The sequence below is a fragment of the Talpa europaea genome (genome assembly GCF_964194135.1).
Source record: "Talpa europaea genome assembly, chromosome: 4".
Classification (NCBI taxonomy): Eukaryota; Metazoa; Chordata; class Mammalia; order Eulipotyphla; family Talpidae; genus Talpa; species Talpa europaea.
In genome coordinates this window covers 92,559,914-92,580,989 of record NC_140070.1, presented here as the reverse complement: position 1 = coordinate 92,580,989, position 21,076 = coordinate 92,559,914, and the positions used below count along the sequence as shown (strand labels likewise).

At 34.4% G+C, this 21,076-nt stretch overlaps 1 protein-coding gene across 1 annotated transcript in view; it reads right to left on the bottom strand.

Annotated features, from left to right (window-relative positions):
- Positions 1-21,076, bottom strand: part of DZIP3 (DAZ interacting zinc finger protein 3) — a gene marked incomplete at both ends in the record, with an annotated part of 78,415 nt that overhangs the window by 45,542 nt on the left and 11,797 nt on the right. Inside the window, 9 exons of the mRNA XM_084231707.1 lie at positions 6-623; positions 2,238-2,314; positions 9,069-9,121; positions 9,745-9,837; positions 11,164-11,265; positions 13,470-13,589; positions 14,939-15,053; positions 16,172-16,296; positions 17,299-17,379. Coding sequence (XP_084087833.1) covers positions 6-623; positions 2,238-2,314; positions 9,069-9,121; positions 9,745-9,837; positions 11,164-11,265; positions 13,470-13,589; positions 14,939-15,053; positions 16,172-16,296; positions 17,299-17,379 — 1,384 coding nt within the window. The remainder of the gene's footprint in view (positions 1-5; positions 624-2,237; positions 2,315-9,068; positions 9,122-9,744; positions 9,838-11,163; positions 11,266-13,469; positions 13,590-14,938; positions 15,054-16,171; positions 16,297-17,298; positions 17,380-21,076) is intronic.

Below are 21,076 nucleotides of genomic sequence, written 5' to 3'. Positions count from 1 at the left end.
TGTACCTTGTTGATAGCAGGATAACATCCTCTGGATGATTTCTGGTACTGGTATGCCTAGGTAGATGGACAGCTGATGGTAATCAAGAGAGAGATTCTCAATAGGATTCTCCTTCACTTTGTCAATATCCTCTTGCTTCATCCCAAGGCGCAGAAGAATATCTGAAACTTTTTTCCAAATTGAATTGAATTGTGACTCAGTGAGACCATTCATCAAAATCTCACTAAGGAGGATGTCCCTGTATTTGCACAGCCTCAGGATGTCTGCAGACTTAGAGAGATCAGAAGATGGTGGTTCCATACTCCAGCCCTTTTTGGGTGCAGGGAATACGTTCAAATGTTTTATGAGTGCTAATAAGAGGTATAAGTCAAACTGTTTGGACTGTGGAAGCTCCTTGTTTGGGGGATAAAGCAGATGCCATGCTCCACCCAAGGGGTGATTGGTCCAGAGATGGTTGTAGTAGGGTTCCAGCACATTCTTGTGTATAAGAAGCTCTCTTTTCAAAAGAGGGGGTGGTATAGCCTCATCAAATATTTGCCGGACAATGTCAGTACCAGAAATAATAATTATATGAAGCAGATGATAGAAATAATTATAATCAAGTTTGAAGATAGGCATTTCATCTGAAAATGAATTTTAAAAAGTGAAAACATTTCACATTAATGCTCTTTCTCTATGTGATCTCCTACATTACATTCTAAACTTCTGTAGGAGAGGGACTAGTCCAAAAGAATCAAATATAGAACAGTGCTATGCCATACTCAGTGCTCAACAGCATGCTACTGTCTAGTTGTCAGAAAATCCAGATGAAAACAATGTGTTCCCAATCAAAAGTAATCAAAAAGACTAATTACCATATAAGTCTCTCAACCAACCAGGGTTTTATTCATTTACTGAACAAGTGGGATGAAAGTATTAGGCCTTTGGAAATTCAAGACTTTCAAGAATGGTAACTGCCAGTGTTTAATTATACTTTAAGTGGGCAATTATATTTTATCTTAATTAGCACTGTCTCACAGATACTATCATATTTTCTGTAGTGAAAATATTTTACCTTTGAACTATCTATTAGCCACTGGACAATGGAAATGCTTTTTGTCTGATAAAAGAATTAAATCTGAAGTTTTATCTAATTTTAGTTAATTTAAACTAAATAGTTACATATGGCTAGCTACCTTATTAGACAATGCACAATTATATCAAGAAACATAAAGTGATATATGCCTTTCAATGTCAAATAGAGTTCACGGACCAGCAGCATCAGCATCCATATGGGAGTCTGGTAGAAATGCAGACTCTCAGGCCCCATTCTAGAGCTATTGAATTGGCACTTATATTTTAACAAAGTCATCAGATGATTCCAATAAATACTAAATTTTGAAACACAATAATCTCATGAACATCATGTTCTTATCATCTCAAAAAATATAAATTAATGATGAAGAAGGTATTTCATCAAGGAAATGGAATAAGGCAGGAGTTTGATATTTGGTATTTTTCTGCGTTGGTTGCACTTTTAAAGGAAGAAAGTATATAAGGTTAATTAGAAAGTAGTAAAAATATGGTATATGATGTCATATTTTTGTGTAAATATCAAAAATGAAAATTCAACATTATTCTTCATGATTCTGTTTGAAGAGATTTTTAAATGAATATTTTTGTTTGACGAACTTGACATACACCGTTTAGGCAAGTAAGGCCATAAGGTAAATGACCCAGAGGGTTTTCTCTGAGTTGCCAATAAAGAGCTGGCTGGGATGAGGTACATTATTTTCCCTCCTAGCAAGAAATACTGCCACCAAACTATTCTTCCATGGACAGAGGATCCCTTAAGGTCTCCAAGTGCTGAGAGCTGGCATTTTCTAACACACTAAATAGCTGGCTCCTAAACTTATATTACTTGGCCTTAAGCCTATAATGTCCATTTCTTCCAATTTACTCCATCAATAGGGAATGATACAAAGGAGGAGGATTGATGAGGAACAACCTCATTCTATAGTCACAGTTACATACTGAACCTAGAAGGCCTTTCTATAGGATGTGATGGTATGTGAGACCCACACACCTGCTGAACTTTCTGTCCATAAATTCTAGGCTACAGCAAGTGATGCTTGCTAGTGTAAGGCCAGTGAATTACAAACACATGTAAACACCTGGTTATTAAAGGCATGACACTTGACAGAGCAACTCAAAAATTTTAACAAACTTTTCAATAGGAGATATATGAAAATAAATACCTTTTCCACTAAATTTTAAACTGATCTTCGGTCTTATATCGGTATCAGTTATTTTCAGAGACATCAACTTTTTATAACTGCAAGTGGAAAAAAAATTGTTACAGTCAATGCCAAAGTCAGTCAAGATTTCAGGTACCAACATGGCTAATTGAACATTTTCTTCTCCTTTTGTTCCAATTCCTGGAAAGAATTTAAAAACGAAGAAAATAAAAGAACAAACAAAAACTACCAATACTGACAAGCCCATAAAGTCATTTTGATTAGAGTTAGAAAGGCAAGTACAATTGCTAAACTTCACACAAAAAATATTCATGATTAGTCTATTTACAAGAAGGCTGTGTGGTTAAAAAAAATAAATACAAAAACACAAAACTGGACCTCTTCCCAGGCTATCCTCTACCATAGACTCTCTTTACTAATAAATATTCCAAGAAAATTTAACTCATTTAGTGATTAGTAATTTTAAAAAAGAAAGAAAAAATTGATATCTATTAATGCAAATTGTTAGGGGGAAATGGAGGGAAAAGTGACAATGTTTATTAAATAGACTAAATACCAGGTAAGCGTTGCTATGAAACATGAAGAGACTTGTGGCTCAACTTTGAAATGAGAACTCTTTCAGGAAATAAAATAAATGGACAATACTAGAATGTAAGCTTAATAAACATAGATGCTGGTAGTTGTCATCAACTCCAGCAGCACCGTAACAGTGATAAACATTTACTGCATTGGAAATATATTAAATTCTAATAATATTAAATATTGACAAAGATACTGAGTAAAAGGAATTCTCCTAAAGTACTGGTAGGAGTGTAAGTGTTAATACCACTGTGGGCAACAATTTAGTTGAAGAGATGCATAGATGGCCCGACAAGTTTATATTTTCTGGAAAATTTTCTGCACAAATATAACTGTACAGAAATGTTCATTGTAGCACTGTTGTTAAAGCTTAATATTGGAAATAACACACATATCATTTATTAACAGTAGAATAATTAAAGTAGTATAGCCCTGCAATAAAATTAGAGCAACTAAATGAAAAACTGTAACAACAGTAAGAATGAATAAGAAGCAATGAATAGTTAAAAAGCATAAAAAATAAATGTTTAAATGTATATGAAGTTTAAAACAGAAAAAACTGAATTATGCTTACGTTTATCAGCCTCCAAATAATACATAATTATCCTATCTACTTCGAGCAAAAATATTGTTAAGTTATTTTAGCAAAGAATCACCTCTGATGGTTCTTCTTTGTAATTTTCCACCCACTGATACCCACCCCACTGCTTAATTATAAATTCCCATCACTCCCCTATAGCAAAACCCCATTGTATCAGTCCCTATACCTATCATGATATTTCTGAATAAAGTCTGCCTTATCATTTTAAAAACTGTTATGAACAAATTCTTTAATACCACCAGTATGGTGAAGTGATATCAAGATAGGCCATTCTAGACTTCAGTCCCTCCCACAAGACCAATTAGCAATGATCCATACACAGGAGAACTTTATGAAATCCCAGAATCTGAGGGTAAGGCTGAAGTACCGAGAAGTACATGGCAAAAGATATATTAACTATGAGAGGTGATAGATGCGTTAATCTTATTGTGCTAATAGTTTCATAATATTTACATTTATCAAATCACCATACTGTATACCTTATACTTACAGTGTTATAGTCACTTACAGTGTTATATGTTAGCTATAGCCAATAAAAAAAAACCCAGCAGCAATATAAAAAAAAGTCACATTCTACATAATAATGTTTTGATCAATAACATATACATGACCTAGGCCTATACACACACACACAGACATATTTATATATATACATGTGTGTATATGTATAGCATAGGTATGTAGAAAGCCATACCATCTAGGCTTATGTAAGTCACTCTATGACATTCACATGATGAAATCCCCTAAAGACACATTTATCAGAATATATCCCAGTTGTTAAGGAACATAGGTCTGTAAATAGATCATGAATAGATCATGATCAGCTGGTATTTACCCCAGGGAAGCAAGGCTAAATCAGCACTTGAAAATAAATTAATATAATTCAACACAGTAAGATTAAAGAATACCAAATTATTATCTCAATGCATGCACAGAAAAGCATCAGTTCAATATCCATGATAAAAATTTTCAGAAAAATAAAATGTCCTCAACCTGAAAATGATCATCTATAAAAAGTCTATAGCTAATATAGCATATTAAATGATTTAAAAACAGAAGATTTGAAGATCTGAGAAAGGAAAGATGTCTATTCTCATCACTTGATCTTCAACACTGTAATCAGAGGACCTAGCCATTGCAGTAAATAAAGAAAAATAAACAAAAAGCATATAGATAGGAACAAATCAGATAACATGATCAATTGTAGAAAATTTCAAAGAATCTACAAAATTATATTAACGCTATTAAATATCAGGTCACAGGATACAAATACAATATGCATAAATCCATTTCTATATAACACAAATAACTAGATTGCAGAAAACTACAAAACGATTCTTAGATCAAAAAGTACTAGCTAAGGGCCTCCCCTGGTGGCGCAGAGGTTGAGCGCTGTGCTGCGAAGCTGCCCACAGCCTCTGCAGCACTGGTTCGATCCCCGGCCGCAGGGTGAGGGTCCCACATGGCGCGCAGACCTCTCCTGCCACCCGCTGCTCCCCTCTGCAGTGTATCTCATCACTCAGCCTGTTCTGCTCCCCACTCTGGCTCTGGTGATCTCTCTCACCCTCCCTCGCTTCTGCTTCTGACAGTACTCAGTGCTTGTATAAATAAATAAATAAATAAATCTTTAAAAGAAAAAAAAAGGAGAGAAAATAAAAAAAAAAGTACTAGCTAAGTAAAATTTTATATTATGTTAATTCATGGAAAGCCTCAATACTGCTAAGCTGTAAATCATTCTCAAATTAATCAAATTAAATGTAATCCAAATCAAAATACTAGCAAGAAGTTTGGAGGAATTTGTATTTCTAAGACTTATGGGATAGCAAAGGATTTAGACTAGAAAATACTATTTTGAAAAATAAAGTTGGAGAACACACACCATGTAATTTCAAAAGATAATCAAAAGTTTTAGAAATTAAGATTGCATGATATTGGTAAACAAACATATGTAAATGAACAGAACAGAGAAATGACTTCAGATATAGACTACATATATGAATGTAGCACCAATTAGTTTTCAACAAAGGTGCCCAACTAATTTAATAGGGACAGGATGGTCTTTTCGATAAATAGTGCTAGAACATCTAGGGATCCATATAGGATGGAGTGAATGTTGATCCTTATGTAAAAATACGGGAGAAAATCTTGTGATTTGGGGTTGGACAAAATTTTCTTAAATGGGACACAACGCATGAAGCATAAAATAAATAATTGAAAAATTTGATTTCATAGAAATTGATTTCTACAGTTTGAAAGATACCTTTTAGAGAATAAAAAACAATAGGCTAAATTATTTTAATACATATTAGATAAAGCATTTGTATCCAGAATATATGAAGAAACCTAATAGCTCAAAATAAGACAATCCAATGAGAAAAATGGGCCAAAATTCTGAACAGATAATTCACCAAAGAAGATACACAGGTGGCAAATGAATACATGAAAATACGTTCACTCATTACCATTATGCAAATACAAATTCAATCACAATAAAATACTGTACACCTGAAATTTCTTAAATTGATAATACCAAGTACTACAGAGAATGCAGAAAAACTAGAATTCTCCAATACTGCTGGTGAGAATAACAAAATGTACAGTTACTTTGAAAGCAGTTTAACAGTTTCTTCTAACATTAAACACATACTATATGATTCTGAAATCCTGCTCCTAGGAATTTACCCAAAGCAAATGTCTACAGAAAGAGTAACATGTGAACATTTACAGCAGCTTTATTTGGAAGAGCCAAAATCCAGTAAGAATTTAAAAGTCAACAGTTGAGTGAATAAATTGTAGTAGATCTATACAATGAAAGATTATTCAGCAACAAACAAAAGTAAACTACTGATATATGCAACAGCACGGATGACTCTCAAAAGAATTATACTACGCAAAAAAACACAAAAATCTTTCCTACTATAGAACAATCAGAATAAAGCAATATTACAGGTTACAACAGGGTTTGAAAGTTGACGGAAGAGAATGACTACAAAAGATATTTGGTGCAAACAAATATACAAAGAAATTTCCAAATGTTGTTTTTTTTTTTTAATTTTTTTAGCTTCTTTTTTTTTTTTTTTTTACAGATTTATTTATTTATTTATTAATACAAGCATGGATACAGTCAGAAGCGCGGGAGGGTGAGAGAATTCACCAGAGCAGAGAGCAGAACAGACAGATTGACGAAATACACAGCTGAGGGGAGCAGCGGGCAGCAGGAGAGGTCTGCGTGCCATGTGGGACCCTTGCCAGTGGCCGGGGATCGAACCTGTGCTGCAGAGGCTGGCGGCAGCTTCACAACCCAGCGCTCAACCGCTGCACCACCAGGGAGGCCCCCAAATGTGTTTTTTTAAAGAGCGAATTTTACTGTATGTGAACTATACCTTGGAAAAAATTGACCTACAAAAAACTTCAGTGTTTGAAATGCATTTATAATACGTATATTTATAAAGAATAGCTAGGAAATGATTACCATTAAAGTTAGTTAGGATGACAGTTATATAGGGAGAAAGAGTTGGGAAAAGCGGCACATGCCGAGTATTTCTCAAGTGCTCACAAAATTCTATTTGCTGCTTTGAATGGAACTCACAAGAGTGCTTTACAATTTGTTAATCTCTGTATTTATATTTTGTGTACATTTTTCTATGTATATTTTAATAAAAACAAAGAATTTCAAGATTTAAAAAGGTTTTTATTCATAAAACCCCATAAACTAACTTTTCCACTTTCCGTGGTAAGAACGATTAATAGTTATCAAATTCTCCCACAGAAAACAACTATAAAGCCTGGGTAAATTAAAAAAAAATCCTGAAAGTGTTGGCAACTGGACAGAAATAGACCAATTTTGCTGGGGATGTGCTCAGAGGAGAGGGGAACAAACACAACCACATGAAATACATTAGTAAAATCACCAATCTTAGAGCTTTTAGCTAAGAGCTAAGTGTCATGTGATGGGAAGAAAGTCTTCTTGGCTAAAGAAACCAGAAAATTGAAGCCATGGAATTATGGCTGCTAAGGTAAGAGGAATCCCAGAAGAGAAACTGTCAAGAGATTTCCAAATTCTTTCTAGCTACATCTCTGATTGGCTATGAAACACAGACTCAATGCGGTGAAGATAAAAGAAAAAAACTGAGTTAATAATGGACCCACCATCCAAGAAAGAGTTCAGAGTTCATATCCAAGTGAACGTCCTATCAATAAAAAAAAGTAATACTACTCATGGCAAAATAATGGAATTTTGACTCTCTACATCGGTTGTGTATTTATTGGGTACCAGCTATGTGCCAAGTACTTTGCTATGTACTGGAAATATATACTAGTAAGCAAGATAAAGTCCATTAACATTTTAGTCAAATGGAGAAAACAGTTGAGAAAATATAACAAAAGTCAGTAAATGATTTGATAGGGAAAGTGGAGGGAATACATGATATAAGTCTTTCCAGAAGTTTTAACTAGGCAAAGGCATAAAACATTCCAGGCAAGGCCTGGAGGTAAAATTGACGGCACACTCAAGAAACTAAAAGAATCTCAATCTAACAGGTGTGTGTGTATACGTATACATATATACATATATGTGTATATATGCATATATACACATACACACACATGTGAATGACAAGAGAATGACACTTGTTATAGTGAGTTTCTTGTTACAGTGAGTTGAACAGGAACTCACTTGTTATAGTGAGTTTAACAGGAACGAGGTGACTGAAGAGCCAAGCTAAGGAGTGTGAACTTAATTATAAACAATGAGAAGAATCTAGAAGATATTCAAGCAAAGAAGTAATATATTCCAATTTTCATTTTGAAAAGTGCTTTAGACAGCATTATAAATAAAAGATGGAAGGTAAGACTAAAAACAAAGACAAATTTAGAAGCTGTTTCAGAATTCCAAGCTGTTTCAGAAATAATATAACTTCATTAAGTTTACTGGAAGTATGGGGGCAAATGTTAGTAAGCATTTCTAAATATATTTAGGAAGTTGAATTAATCAAGTTTAAAAAGAGGTACTGACAAGAGTTGGGAAGAAAGTTTGAAAGTCCAGTTGTAGATATGCTGAAAAGATTTGGATTTCCTATGGGAAAACTGATGCCTTAGCTATCAATACAATGTATTTAGTAGACTGAAAAATGCTAGACATTTATATTTTAAACGGAAAAAAGGAGAGTCAATGGGCTACGGAAACATTTTATATTGAAACTTCTATACCTCTATGAAGTCCCAACTTATACTATACATTGCTCTGCAATACAGTTTTCTGTGTTTATTTCTTATATGTAGGAACTATGGTGATAACTGTCAGACAAGGATAGATGCCTGTGTGAGTTTTGAAATCTAGTAGAAAGATTTTTATATCATAATGACCTAATTTAAATAACTGTAAAACAAGTTTCTTTTTCAGGAGAGGATGATTTTCATACTTAAAGGCAAAAAATATAAACATAATTTTTCCTTGCCTGCTTTAAAATTCAAATGTATACAAAGTGGGGAAAGAGGAGAGGACAAATGTCAATTAAATGCAATTTTTCACACAATTAGTACTACTTTTTAAATTTACTGGCGCTCCAGCAACAACAGAAACACAAAAAAGAAGCAACTGAAAAATATATACATGCTCAGAAAAAAAGTAGAATACTTTATTTGAAACTTACCTGGCTCCTAAATTTTCAATGGTTATATATTCATCCTTTCTCACAACTTCAAACTGCAAGTGATAGAAAAAAAGAGCCCTAAAGTAGTTCAATTTTGGAAATTCTTTATTGTTACTTTTAGCCTTAACATTTGAAAAAAAGACATTAAATGCCAAATATAAAACACAAAAACAGTATGTTTAAAGAAATATTCTAATATAGTTATAATTCTCATATATTTACTTATAAATTGAAAATTCAGTAAGATTTCACTAGTTAAAAAAAATGGATGCCATTTGAGCACATTTATGTGCAAATACTGCATGTGATTTTTATATAGATATTATTACAGATAAGATACTTATAGACTAAATGAATTTCAGAACATCTTAAAATCACTTAGGTGGCACAGAATTATATTATTTTAAATTCATGACAGACTTTGCTCATTGGTATAGGCATGGCTTGCTTTGTTTCTTTATGCAGATATATGTGTCTCTCAGTTAAAAAAAAAAAACTTACCCTTAAGAACTACTTAAATACAACTTTGGAGAAATCAAAGCAATAGAAAGTTCAGAGAGCTTGGTCACCACCAGAGAGAATATGACTAGAATACTATTTTTATGATTCCCAAATCTATTTGAAATCAAAGCTATTGTTCTAGTGAAGGAAAGGAAGAAAGGTAAAAGACACTCACCAAAATTTTAACAATTCCAGGTACATCACATTGTAGCATCCTTACCATGTCACCTGTACATCCTTCCTTCAAACATTTTTTTCCACTGAAACTCTGTAATTATCAACAGAAAAGCCAATAAATTATCAATAAAAATACAAAAATATAAAAACAAAAAATCAGTGGTGTGAAAATCTGATTATATTTAGAGTTAGAAACAGATGTTGCTAGATGGTAAAATAGATATAAATAAAGGTTTGAGACTCAGCTGTTCAAAGATAGTCCAATTGATCAATGGATTTCCTGTTCAAAATGCTGATCACGCTTTTCTCTCTCACCAGGTCTACTTCAAAATCTTCATGTAACTATATTATAACCTATAATGTATTTGCTGCCACAAGGGAAAGAAATTTCAAGTAAAATGTCATAAAGTATGAGCAAAAATGGAATACTGAATTTCTATCAAATACATGAATTCCAGGGAAAAGGAATTCTGACCTTGCCATTTCCTTGCCTTGCTAAGTTACTTAGCTTTCCTGTACTTTTCTTTCTAAAGCTGAACAATATTGATTATTATAACAATTAAAGAAAGTGAAAAGTATTTATACACTGCTTTAAAAAGTGAATGCTTTATACAATGACTTTTACAGTACACAAAGCAAGTTTCTTTTAATCTGTCCTTTCTCACAACAACCTTGTGAGAAGTATATACTACTATTCTCACTTTAGGGCTAAGAAAAAAATGAATCTTACAGTGGTTAAACTACCAGTTCAAAATAATTAGACTTAAACCCAGATCCCCCAACTCCATATACAATACTCTGCTGCTCCACAATTGCTTTATAAAATTTTTCTGTCTTTGTACAACGTAAATACTCTAGAAAGAAACATAGACCCAATGTGTGGTCATTAGTTCACTAAAGTAATTAATATAGAATTGGACTTTAGATTTCTACTTCAATTTTAGTGGCAAAGAAATCAACTTAGTAACATGAATTCAGGTAACTATAAATAATTACAAATAAAATTTTTTTAAAACTACAAAATGTATCATTATTCTCTATCCTTAAAATAGAAGCTAGACTTAAAATTGTATAGTTTTCCTTTCTGTTTTTTAAGGAATTCTTTTCTTTGATTTCATGTCCACTATGTGAATATATGCAACAATATTCATATTTTTAAACTTCTAAAGAGAAGTGAACAAATTAACAGTAATCACTAAGAAAAAGCAACTACCTGAGTATCCCCTATAAATATCTTTTTAATAAATGGCAATGATGAACAAAGAAGAGTGATGAGAAAAATATCAGGAAAAAAAGGGAAAGAAAACTGGAGGGAGAAAAGGAGGAGGAAGGATGTAAATAAGAAGAAATGAAAGGGAAAGAGGAAATGGTAGAAAAATACTGTAGTTAAGTTTTAAAGGTAAAACAGATATACTACCTGATCATTTTCACCTGGATATTTTAAATTCTTAAACTTTTTCCAACAAATTTTATGGAAATAAACACAGCAGCTTTTACTGCACATTAACTGAAAAAATCCCTGGAATGAAAAAATAAAGCAAGCTGTTGATATGAAAATTGTGATAATAAAACACCACCTTAAGTCACTTTAAAAATTATCCTATTACTAGGGCCTCCCTGGTGGCGCAGCGGTTGAGCGCTGGGTTGGGAAGCTGCCGGCGACCTCTGCGGCGCCGGTTCGATCCCCGGCTGCTCCCCGGCCACCGGAGGAGGGTCCCACATGGCGCGCAGACCTCTCCTGCCGCCCGCTGCTCCCCTCAGCAGTGTACTTCGGTCCTTCTGCCTGCTCTGCTCCCCGCTCTGGCTCTGGTGAATTCTCTCACCCTCCCGCGCTTCTGACTGTACCCAGTGCATGTATAAACAAAGAAACAAACAAACAAATAAATAAATAAAACATGCCTCTATAAAAAAAAAAAAAATTATCCTATTACTAGATGAGTTTCACATGGCATTCAGAATTTATCAACAGATGACTGGTAATCTAAGAAAATTACAAGTCATTTCTGTATCACAAAAGACAAAAGAAATGAGGACAAAAAAGGGCAATTAATTTCAACAAGTCAATGTTGTATTTTCCCTATTTTGTATACAATAGAATATCAAAAATATAGTGAGTGACCTATGTGGGAAAACATACTATATACCTATCTTTACTCTCTTTTACATTTCTCTTTTCCTCTAGCCCCAATTCCATATAAGTCTCTGAATTTCCTCTGTTAGTAATCACCAGACTTTAGATTCGCTGTCTGAGTGACTGATGGCTCCTCAGCTACTGCATTATCACAGGGTACACACTTCTTGTTCTCAGTGTGTCCTCCCTAGAAACTACAGTCCTGCTTCCTTCAAATAGATAGACTACATAAATAACAAAAAGGGCCTCCCCTGGTGGCGCAGCGGTTGAGCGCTGGGTTGTGAGGCTGCCCGCAGCCTCTGCAGCACCAGTTTGATCCCTGGCCACTGGCGAGGGTCTCACAAAAAAAAAAAAAAAAAAAAAGACAAAAAAATTCTAAATTTTGTGGCAAAATCGTATTCATTTTGTGGCCACATGCTGTCCATTGGGACTGGAACCCTGAAGCCTCCTTGGGAAACCGAAGAACTCCATCACTGTGTCACCTAAACCAAGACTCACTTGGCCCCCTGAGCGAACAATGTTTACTCCTCCCACCTCAGGTGTAGTCCCCACCGAATTTCTTTTACCAGTGCACCCGTGCACCATCACTACAGTCCCCTGTGCTCCTCCCTCCCTCTGATCCCTCTCCTTCTTCCTCCCCTGCAGGATGTCTCTGATTTATAATTGTCTGTCTGCTTTTGCTTTGTTGTGTTTTGTACTGTTATTATTTTTTTACCCTGATGTCTTATTTGGTGCTCCTATATTCCGCCTATAAGTGAAACATTTCCATATTTTTCTTTTCCCTTCTGACTTTTTTCACTAAGCATAATTCCTTCTAGTTTCAGACATGTTGCTGCGAATGACATGAATTTTTCTTTTTTGATTGCTGAATAGTATTCCATTATGTATATATACCACATCTTCTTGATCCAGTCATCTACATTATACTTGTCTTATCATAATGACTGAACTTTTTTTTTTCCTCCTCCTCCCACTAGCCCATTTGCTGTACACATCGTGACTTGAAATTGAGATTTCCACTACCATATGGAGGTGGTATCAGATTTGCATGGATAGTCACATCTCATACTATCATGTGATTTCCCATAGTTTTGTTCTGATAGATTCAGACAGAACTACAATTGGAAGTATTCTGATTGTTGAATTTTTTCCAATCAAAGCTAGTTACAATTTTTCATCCCACGGGCCATAGAAGAGATAATGATTAATTATTCAATAATATAATTTTTGCAGTGATAACCTTTCTCCTTAGTAAAATACTAGTATTTTCAGCCATAATATTTCTAACTATAAAGAATATTTTAGATAATTTTCACTGTATGATTGCAAAGGTATTAATTATAATTTCAGGGACAGGTGAATATTACAAAAACCTTAGCAAAATTAATAAACACTTTTATTGACTCACAGGATATAATAATACCTGTCCACTATAAATCTAAATTCTCACAGATATTCAAACAATTTCTCAATTGCGTTACCACTGTAATTAAACTAAATACTCCTTTAAAGCAATATTTTGATGAATGATGCTGTAATAATTTAACTTTGTAATTACATTTTAAGAAATAGTTAATTGATAATCATAGTACCTTATAATTGGTGTTCTTTAAAATGTCAGCTTCGCAAGATCGCTCACAATCTAGATAACTGCAAATGGTCTGCTTCATTATATTATTTTCAGTTGTCTTAATAAAATTATTAAGAAGAGCCTAAATTTTAGAAATAAAAAGCTCATTAATTAACAATATTAAGACTTTAACATTTCCAACATTTTATCTTAAATAATATGTCCATTACATATCCCCTTTTGGAAGCATACATGCTTTGTTTCAAATAATATAGAATATATTTCCCACATTCAAAGCAAACAATATATAGGAAGGGTCCAAAATAGAAATACTGAAGATAAACATAGAGAAAGGAAAAAAAGGCTAAGTTTGAAGTATATCTCTCTTCACCATTATAACATTCTAACCCACGTATAACATGTTGCATGTTTCCATCAAGAATTGCTTGCTCAAGCTTGAACAGTATGGGGACTGTGATAATTAAAGGGATTATAGAGTTGGTTGGCTTTTGCACACTGTCTATATATATATGTGTGTGTGTGTGTGTGTGAATATATATATATATATATATAGAGAGAGAGAGAGAGAGAGAGAAAGAGAGAGAGAGATGGGGAGGAGAAAAAATCAAGAAAGAATCACTGGAATTCCAGGAAAGTCATTCTAGAACTGGCTGATCCCTGGTATATCATGGTGGCAGTGGGACTATTGTAGTGGTTCAATATGCCATTCACTGTCATAATGGGCAGATAGGGTATAGAAACATGCTTCCAGTATTCAGAGTTACAACCTGGAATAAAACCGTCTATTTGAAATGCTTATTAGGGCCTCCCTGGAAGCACGGGGGTTAAAGTCTCAGCACTGTCAAACTGTCATCAGCCACTGAGGCATGAGCTCAATCCCTGTCAGGGAGCTAACCAACATGGCACAGCAGACCTCTCATCTCTCCCGCTGCTCCTCTCAGCAGTGTATTTCAGTAGATCGTCTGTTCTGCTCTCCACTCTATCTCTGGTGAATCCTCTCACCCTTCATACCTCTGGTCTACACCCCCGTTCTTCTATGCATAAATAAATATATCTTTAAAAAAATAGTTGTTTATACATTTGTGTCTTTAAAAGCATGAATCAATGAAAATACAATGATTTCTCCATTTGAAAAAATATGGTTAAATTTTATCTTTGGGAATTTTTATATTTTCAAGTTTTCCAAAATAAGCATTTAGAAATTTTTAAATTGAAGTACACAAATAATAGTTACTATATTAGAAAAAAGAAATTAACTTATATTTAACTGTAGTCATATGAAGTACTGGACTAGTAAAACACACTAGGTAATGGAATCAAGATTTTTTTCTTATATAAAAAGTTAATTTCCAATAAAAGAATGTTCATGCTATATAGAAAACATGATATATCAACAGTTATCATAAACTACTTCCTCAAAGATATTTCTGATTTTCACCAGTGAAATACTATTCTTAAATAGTTTCTTACTTTAAATGTTGTAGGAAAATCTTCGTCTTCTATAGGATCTATGTCAAACCAATGATCATTTGTATCTCCTATTTCTTGCAAGCTTTTATGAAATTCTAGCAGTCCTCCATTATATCTGTAAAGCATTTATAAACAGTTAGTTTGAATAGTACTCTGTTAACTAGTTTACCAATATGACAACAAGTAACCTATTTTCCCTGGAAAGTAGGTTGGTGATAACCACTGCTGGCATGCTCTAGAAATACAAATACTAGGACTCTTACCTGTGGAAGACTGGGATAAAATACAAATGGAAAGAGAGGCACTAGGTTACTGAGTAGCTCAAGTTTGAACAGTATGGGGCCTGTGTTAATTAAAGGGATTATAGAGTTGGTTGGCTTTTGCTTACTGGCTTAAAGAAACAGAACGATAGGCACATGTCAGTAACTATTGACTCAGGGAAAACTGCAAAACAGAGGCCTCCAATACTTGGACTATTAGAATGTTTTATAAACTGATTTATATCTTAAACACCTGTTCCAAGTGGTGATCAAATTAATAACTACAGGGCCTCCCCTGGTGGCACAGCGGTTGAGCGCTGGGCTGCGAAGCTGCCCGAAGCCTCTGCAGCGCCGGTTTGATCCCCAGCCACTGGCGAGGGTCCCACATGGCGCAACAGACCTCTCCTTCTGTGCCCACTGCTTCCCTCAGCAGTGTATTTCGTCAGTCTGCCTGTTCTGTTCCCCGCTTCTGACTGTACCCAGTGCTTGTATAAATAAATAAGTCTTTAAAAAAAAACAAATTAATAACTACAAGCATCATTTATTTATTAAAAATAGCATTTTGTGTCACAGGCACTGTATTCTTTACCTGAAGCAACCTTCGACATGCACACTATTATTAGTTCCATTTTAAAAACAAGGAAAAAAGGTAAGAATCAGAAGTATTAAGGGTCCTAGGGTCACAGTTTATGTACTTGGCAGAAAATGTATTTGAACTCAGGTCAGACTCCCGAGAAGATATTTCTAATTCTTAGTAGTTATGCTATACTGACTTTTATTGTCATGGCCTATGAAGTTATTTAATATTCTCAAGTACATTAAAGAAATTATCATCTCTAGGACTAGGTGAAGGAAAAAAAAAGAATCAACAGAGGACAAATATCATGATCCCAATTATACTGGACAAACTTTATCCCATTTTACAATGCTGAAAATTGACAAGTAAAATCTATCCATTAATTAAAATCCTTACCTCTTCTGAGCACATCGAAGCAAACCACGTCCAAAATAAACTAACGTCATAAAGTTTTCACAAATTTCATTTTCTTGGATCACCATCTTCATTACCAGAAATTTATTCTCAGCTTCTGTATAATCCTATGGTACAAAACTAGGTGGGTTAATGTAAAAGGCACTTTTTTCTTCAATGATAAACAATTATTTCACAGACTGAAGAAATTAGGACAGCATTAATACTGATCCAGTCATTTGGTAATTTATTCACATCCTTAATCCCACCATCTCTGTATGGGATTCATAGCTAAGTGCTTAAAATATTTATTTAACAAGGAACTTAGATCTTCTTTAGACAATATTTTGAAGTAAACACTAAAACACCACCACTAAGTAAAATTACTTGAGATCACAAATATTATGTTATCTCATTTACATGGAATTAAAAATACATTAAAACTACAAGTTCATAGAAAAGAATTGGTAGCTGCTAGAGATGGAGGAGCAAAATGGGTGAGAGGATTATGAAACACAAACTTCCCATTATAAAATAAGTCATGGCAATGTGATGTACAGCATGGCAGTTATAATTAATAATACTGTACTGCACATCTGAAAATTACTAAGAGATCTTGAAAGTTCTCATTATAAGAAAAAAATTGTGTTTATGTATGATGATGATGTTAACTAGGCTTACTGGAATGACCATTTCACAATATATACAGGTACTGAATCATTATGTTGTAAATCTGAAACTACATAGATAAATATACATACATATATGTCAATTATATACTTCAATTTTAAAAAAACTTGTATTTTATAAGTGGGGTAAGACTAAAACTAGGTAGAAAAAAAACATTAAAAATTGGATAAAAATGTATTATATACATGAAGGAAGCTAAATTTCATTTTACATGAGTGAAAAGCATTTAAAAGATAGATAAAACAACTAAAATTGTAAACAATATTTTTAGTGTCACAAAATAGTCCCTGGCATAATAACTCTATATTAGAAATACATACCAGAAAAGTTATCAACAGTTTTGATTTCTGGACGATTTCATAAATCACTATTATAATTTGTTAAAACGAAATCAGTATATGTGCAAAGTTATTTGTAATGGGCAAGTAACATATACATACCTCCTTCTTTCCTCTTTCAGTGAGTGCTACTCCATACAGAAACAGCAATGTCAAATAGTACCCAACATTAATCTGATGTGCCTAAAAAGGTAAAATATATTTTAACTGGTTATTTAGACTAAGTCACTTTTCAGTACAAGCAGCTTACTATTCTAAGCCTATTCAATAGTTATTAAATAACAATAAATCTATTAATAAATAATAATTGTTAAAAATAGTAAAACTGGTCATTATATTATGAATTACCTAATTACGATTGAAAATGCATTTTAAATCCTTTAATTATTTGACAATTTGACCCAGAAGAGAACAATCTCAAAATAAAACACTATAATTTTATTAAAGTGAAACTAAATGTTATCAAAACTTGTTATATTAAATCTTTCAAAAAATTCTCATGTTCTAATTCTATATCATTTGTATCAAGAATACTCTACCATCCAGCTTAAAAAGTACAATGATCTTTTAGTCGAAGTCTTTTATTGCTCACATGTGGGTTTTATTATAACATGTATATGAAGCTTATCACTTGTTCAATGAAAAATCAAAACACAAGGATATGTTGTTCATTTAAAAATGGTATATGGCAAATTATAGAGCTGAAGAACAGATTAGAGATTAGGAAGTGAGAAAGGAGAAGTAACCACGTAAGTATAAACAGGTAGCTTAAGAGATTTTTGTGGGGGGCCTCCCCGGTGGCACAGCGGTTGAGCACTGGGTTGCAAAGCTGCTCGCGGCCTCTGCAGCGCCGGTTCGATCCCCGGCTGCTCCCCGGCCACCGGAGGAGGGTCCCACATGGTGCGCAGACTTCTCCTGCTGCCCGCTGCTCCCCTCAGCAGTGTACTTCGGTCCTTCTGCCTGCTCTGCTCCCCGCTCTGGCTCTGGTGAATTCTCTCACCCTCCCGCGATTCTGACTGTACCCAGTGCTTGTATAAATAAATAAATAAATCTTTAAAAAAAAAAAAAGATTTTTGTGGGGAGACAGTTCTTCCTTGACTGGAATAGTAGTTACACAATATACAATGTTGATAAAATGGCACGGAATTATACAAACCTGTGAATTACAAAGTTAGCAAAAGATACTATCCTTAAAAAGGTCGGCTTTCAAGGCTTACCCTTGGCTGTGGTCTGGGAACCTGGATTTCAGGAGTGTTCCCACTGTTCTCTAAATGACATAGGTGTCTCATTGTGCCTGCATTGTGCATATTAGGTGATTTATACTAAGTATCTTCCAGGAGGTTGAAATTTTGATGTATACTAAGTGGGTATCCAAATAACTAAGTTTGGGCGCTGAATCTCTAAGGGGCTTCTCTGGGCAGAAACATCATACATGCACTTATTGCTAAATTTATGCTAGAGAAGGGAGGAGGGACAGTACTCTTGTGATCCCTCAAGAGAGGGAGAAAACATAAGGAAGCTAGCAGATAAAGTCCTCAGATTCTACCTCTGTTTTTTTCTCCTTATGATCTGGATATTTTTTGTTTTTAATTACATCACTGTGATAAATTTTAGCTGAATACAACTATATAATGAATCCTGTGAATCCTTCTGAACATGGGAGTGATTGTAGAGAAGTATGACACAACATTTTACCAATCTGTGAGATCTATCAGATGATCTATCTTTGTTATGTAAGATTTAACTGTTGGGGGAAAATGAGTAAAATGCACACAAAGACTACGCTCTGTATTTTTGAATATAGCTATATTTCTACAATTTGTGCATCTAAAATGATCTCAAAATAAAAAGATTAAAAAATTACTACACTAGACCTGTCCTACAAGAAATGCTAAAAGAAGTCCCTTTAGGGCCTCCCTGGTGGCACAAGGGGTTAAGACGCAACCTAAGAAGCTATCCACAGGCTCTGCAGCACGAGTTCAAGCCCTGGGCAGGGGCTGCAGCACGAGTTCTAGCCCCGGGCAGGGGCTACCCACATGGCATAGCAGACCTCTCCTGTCTCACCCACTGCTCCCCTCAGCAGTGTATTTCAGTCAGCCCATGTGTTCTGCTCCCCACTCTGTCTCTGGTGAATGTTCTCACCCCCCGCAGCTCTGGCCTCTACCCCAGTTCTTGTATGCATAAATAAATCTTTTAAAAAAATAAATCCCCTTATAAGAAAAGAAAATAGGGCTTTGGGCAAGATAATAAATAAAAACATAGAATTAGAAACAGACAAAAAGCCACATGGGACAATGACAAAATATTAAAGGAGAGAAGGAAAAGGATAGCATTTATCCAGTCAAGTGATAATGAGTCAAAACAGCACAGAAAAGGACTTAAAAATACAGAAAGTTTAATACAACCCACTTGGTAACCACAAAACAAAAAACTGTAATAAAGGCACTTAGAAGTAAAAAACAAAGAAACTGAGAGAACCACCAACAAATGAAGAGGAAGATTGTTGGGGCAGACAGATTAAAAAAAAAAGCCAAAAGACAGAATGGCAGCAAATCAGTCTCATATATCAATAATCACCATAAGCATGAATAAAATAACCTAAACACCAACTTAAAAGACAGCATGACAGGTTGGTTTTTTCAAAAAACAAAACAAAACAAAAAACATGACCCATCTACACTACGCTCTCATGAGTCTTTCTTCAGATCTAAAGACAAACAGATTTAAAGTGAAAAGCTGAAGCAAGGTATTTCAAGCCATTAACAGAGAAAAAAGCAGGAACTATTGGTCTTATATAGGAGATTTTAGACTTTTAGCCAAAAAAAGATAATCAGTGACAAAGTTGGTTCTATATAATGATAAAAGAAACACTTCATCAAGAAGATATAACTCATCAATATTTATGAACCAAGCACAGGTGAAACAAAACATACAAAACAACTGTAAATGGCACTAAAGCATCATATTAACATCAACAAAAGAATATGATGGAACCACAGAAGACCCTGAATACACAAAGCAATCTAAGAGAAAAGAAGAAAATGAAAGTGTCACCCTCCTTGATTTCAACCTATACTACACAGTGATAGTAATCAAAACCGAATGATATTGGACACAGACCAGTGGAATAGAATAGAGCCCAGAAATAAACCTATACAAATACAGAAAAAAAAAATCCTTGGCAAAGGAACCATGACCATACAATAGACAAAGGAAAGCCTTTAATAAATAGTGTGCGGGGCCTCCCCTGGTGGTGTAGGCGGTTGAGCACCGCGCTGTGAAGCTGCCCACAGCCTCTGCAGCGCCGGTTTGATCCCGGCCAGCCAGCGAGGGTCCCACATGGCACAGCAGACCTCTCCTGTCGCGCCCACTGCTCCCCTCAGCAGTGTATTTCATCAGTCTGCCTGTTCTGTTCCCTGCTCTGTCTCTGAATCCTCTCACCTTCCCGCGAATCTGGCCTGTACCCCAGTTCTTGTATAAATAAATAAATAAATCTTTAAAAAGATAGTTTTAAATAAATAAATAGTGTCGTGAAAACTGCACAGCCACATGCAAACAACATGAAGCTACATTACTTAATTCCATATGCAAAAATTAATTCAAAATGGATTAAAGACCTGACTATAAAACCCAAATCCATAAAATCCATAAAAAACATAAGTGGTACTCTTGGACATCAACCAGGAAGATGCATTTGGAAATGGCAAGGGACACAAAAATGAAAAAAAATAAATGAAATCAAACTAAAAGCTTTTGTATCTTGAAAAACTCACCACAAAAACAAAAAGGTGACCTATGGACTAGGAAAAGATACTTGCACATTGCATGCCCAACAGGGGTTAATTTCTAAAATCTACAGAGTTTGTACCACTTAACAAGA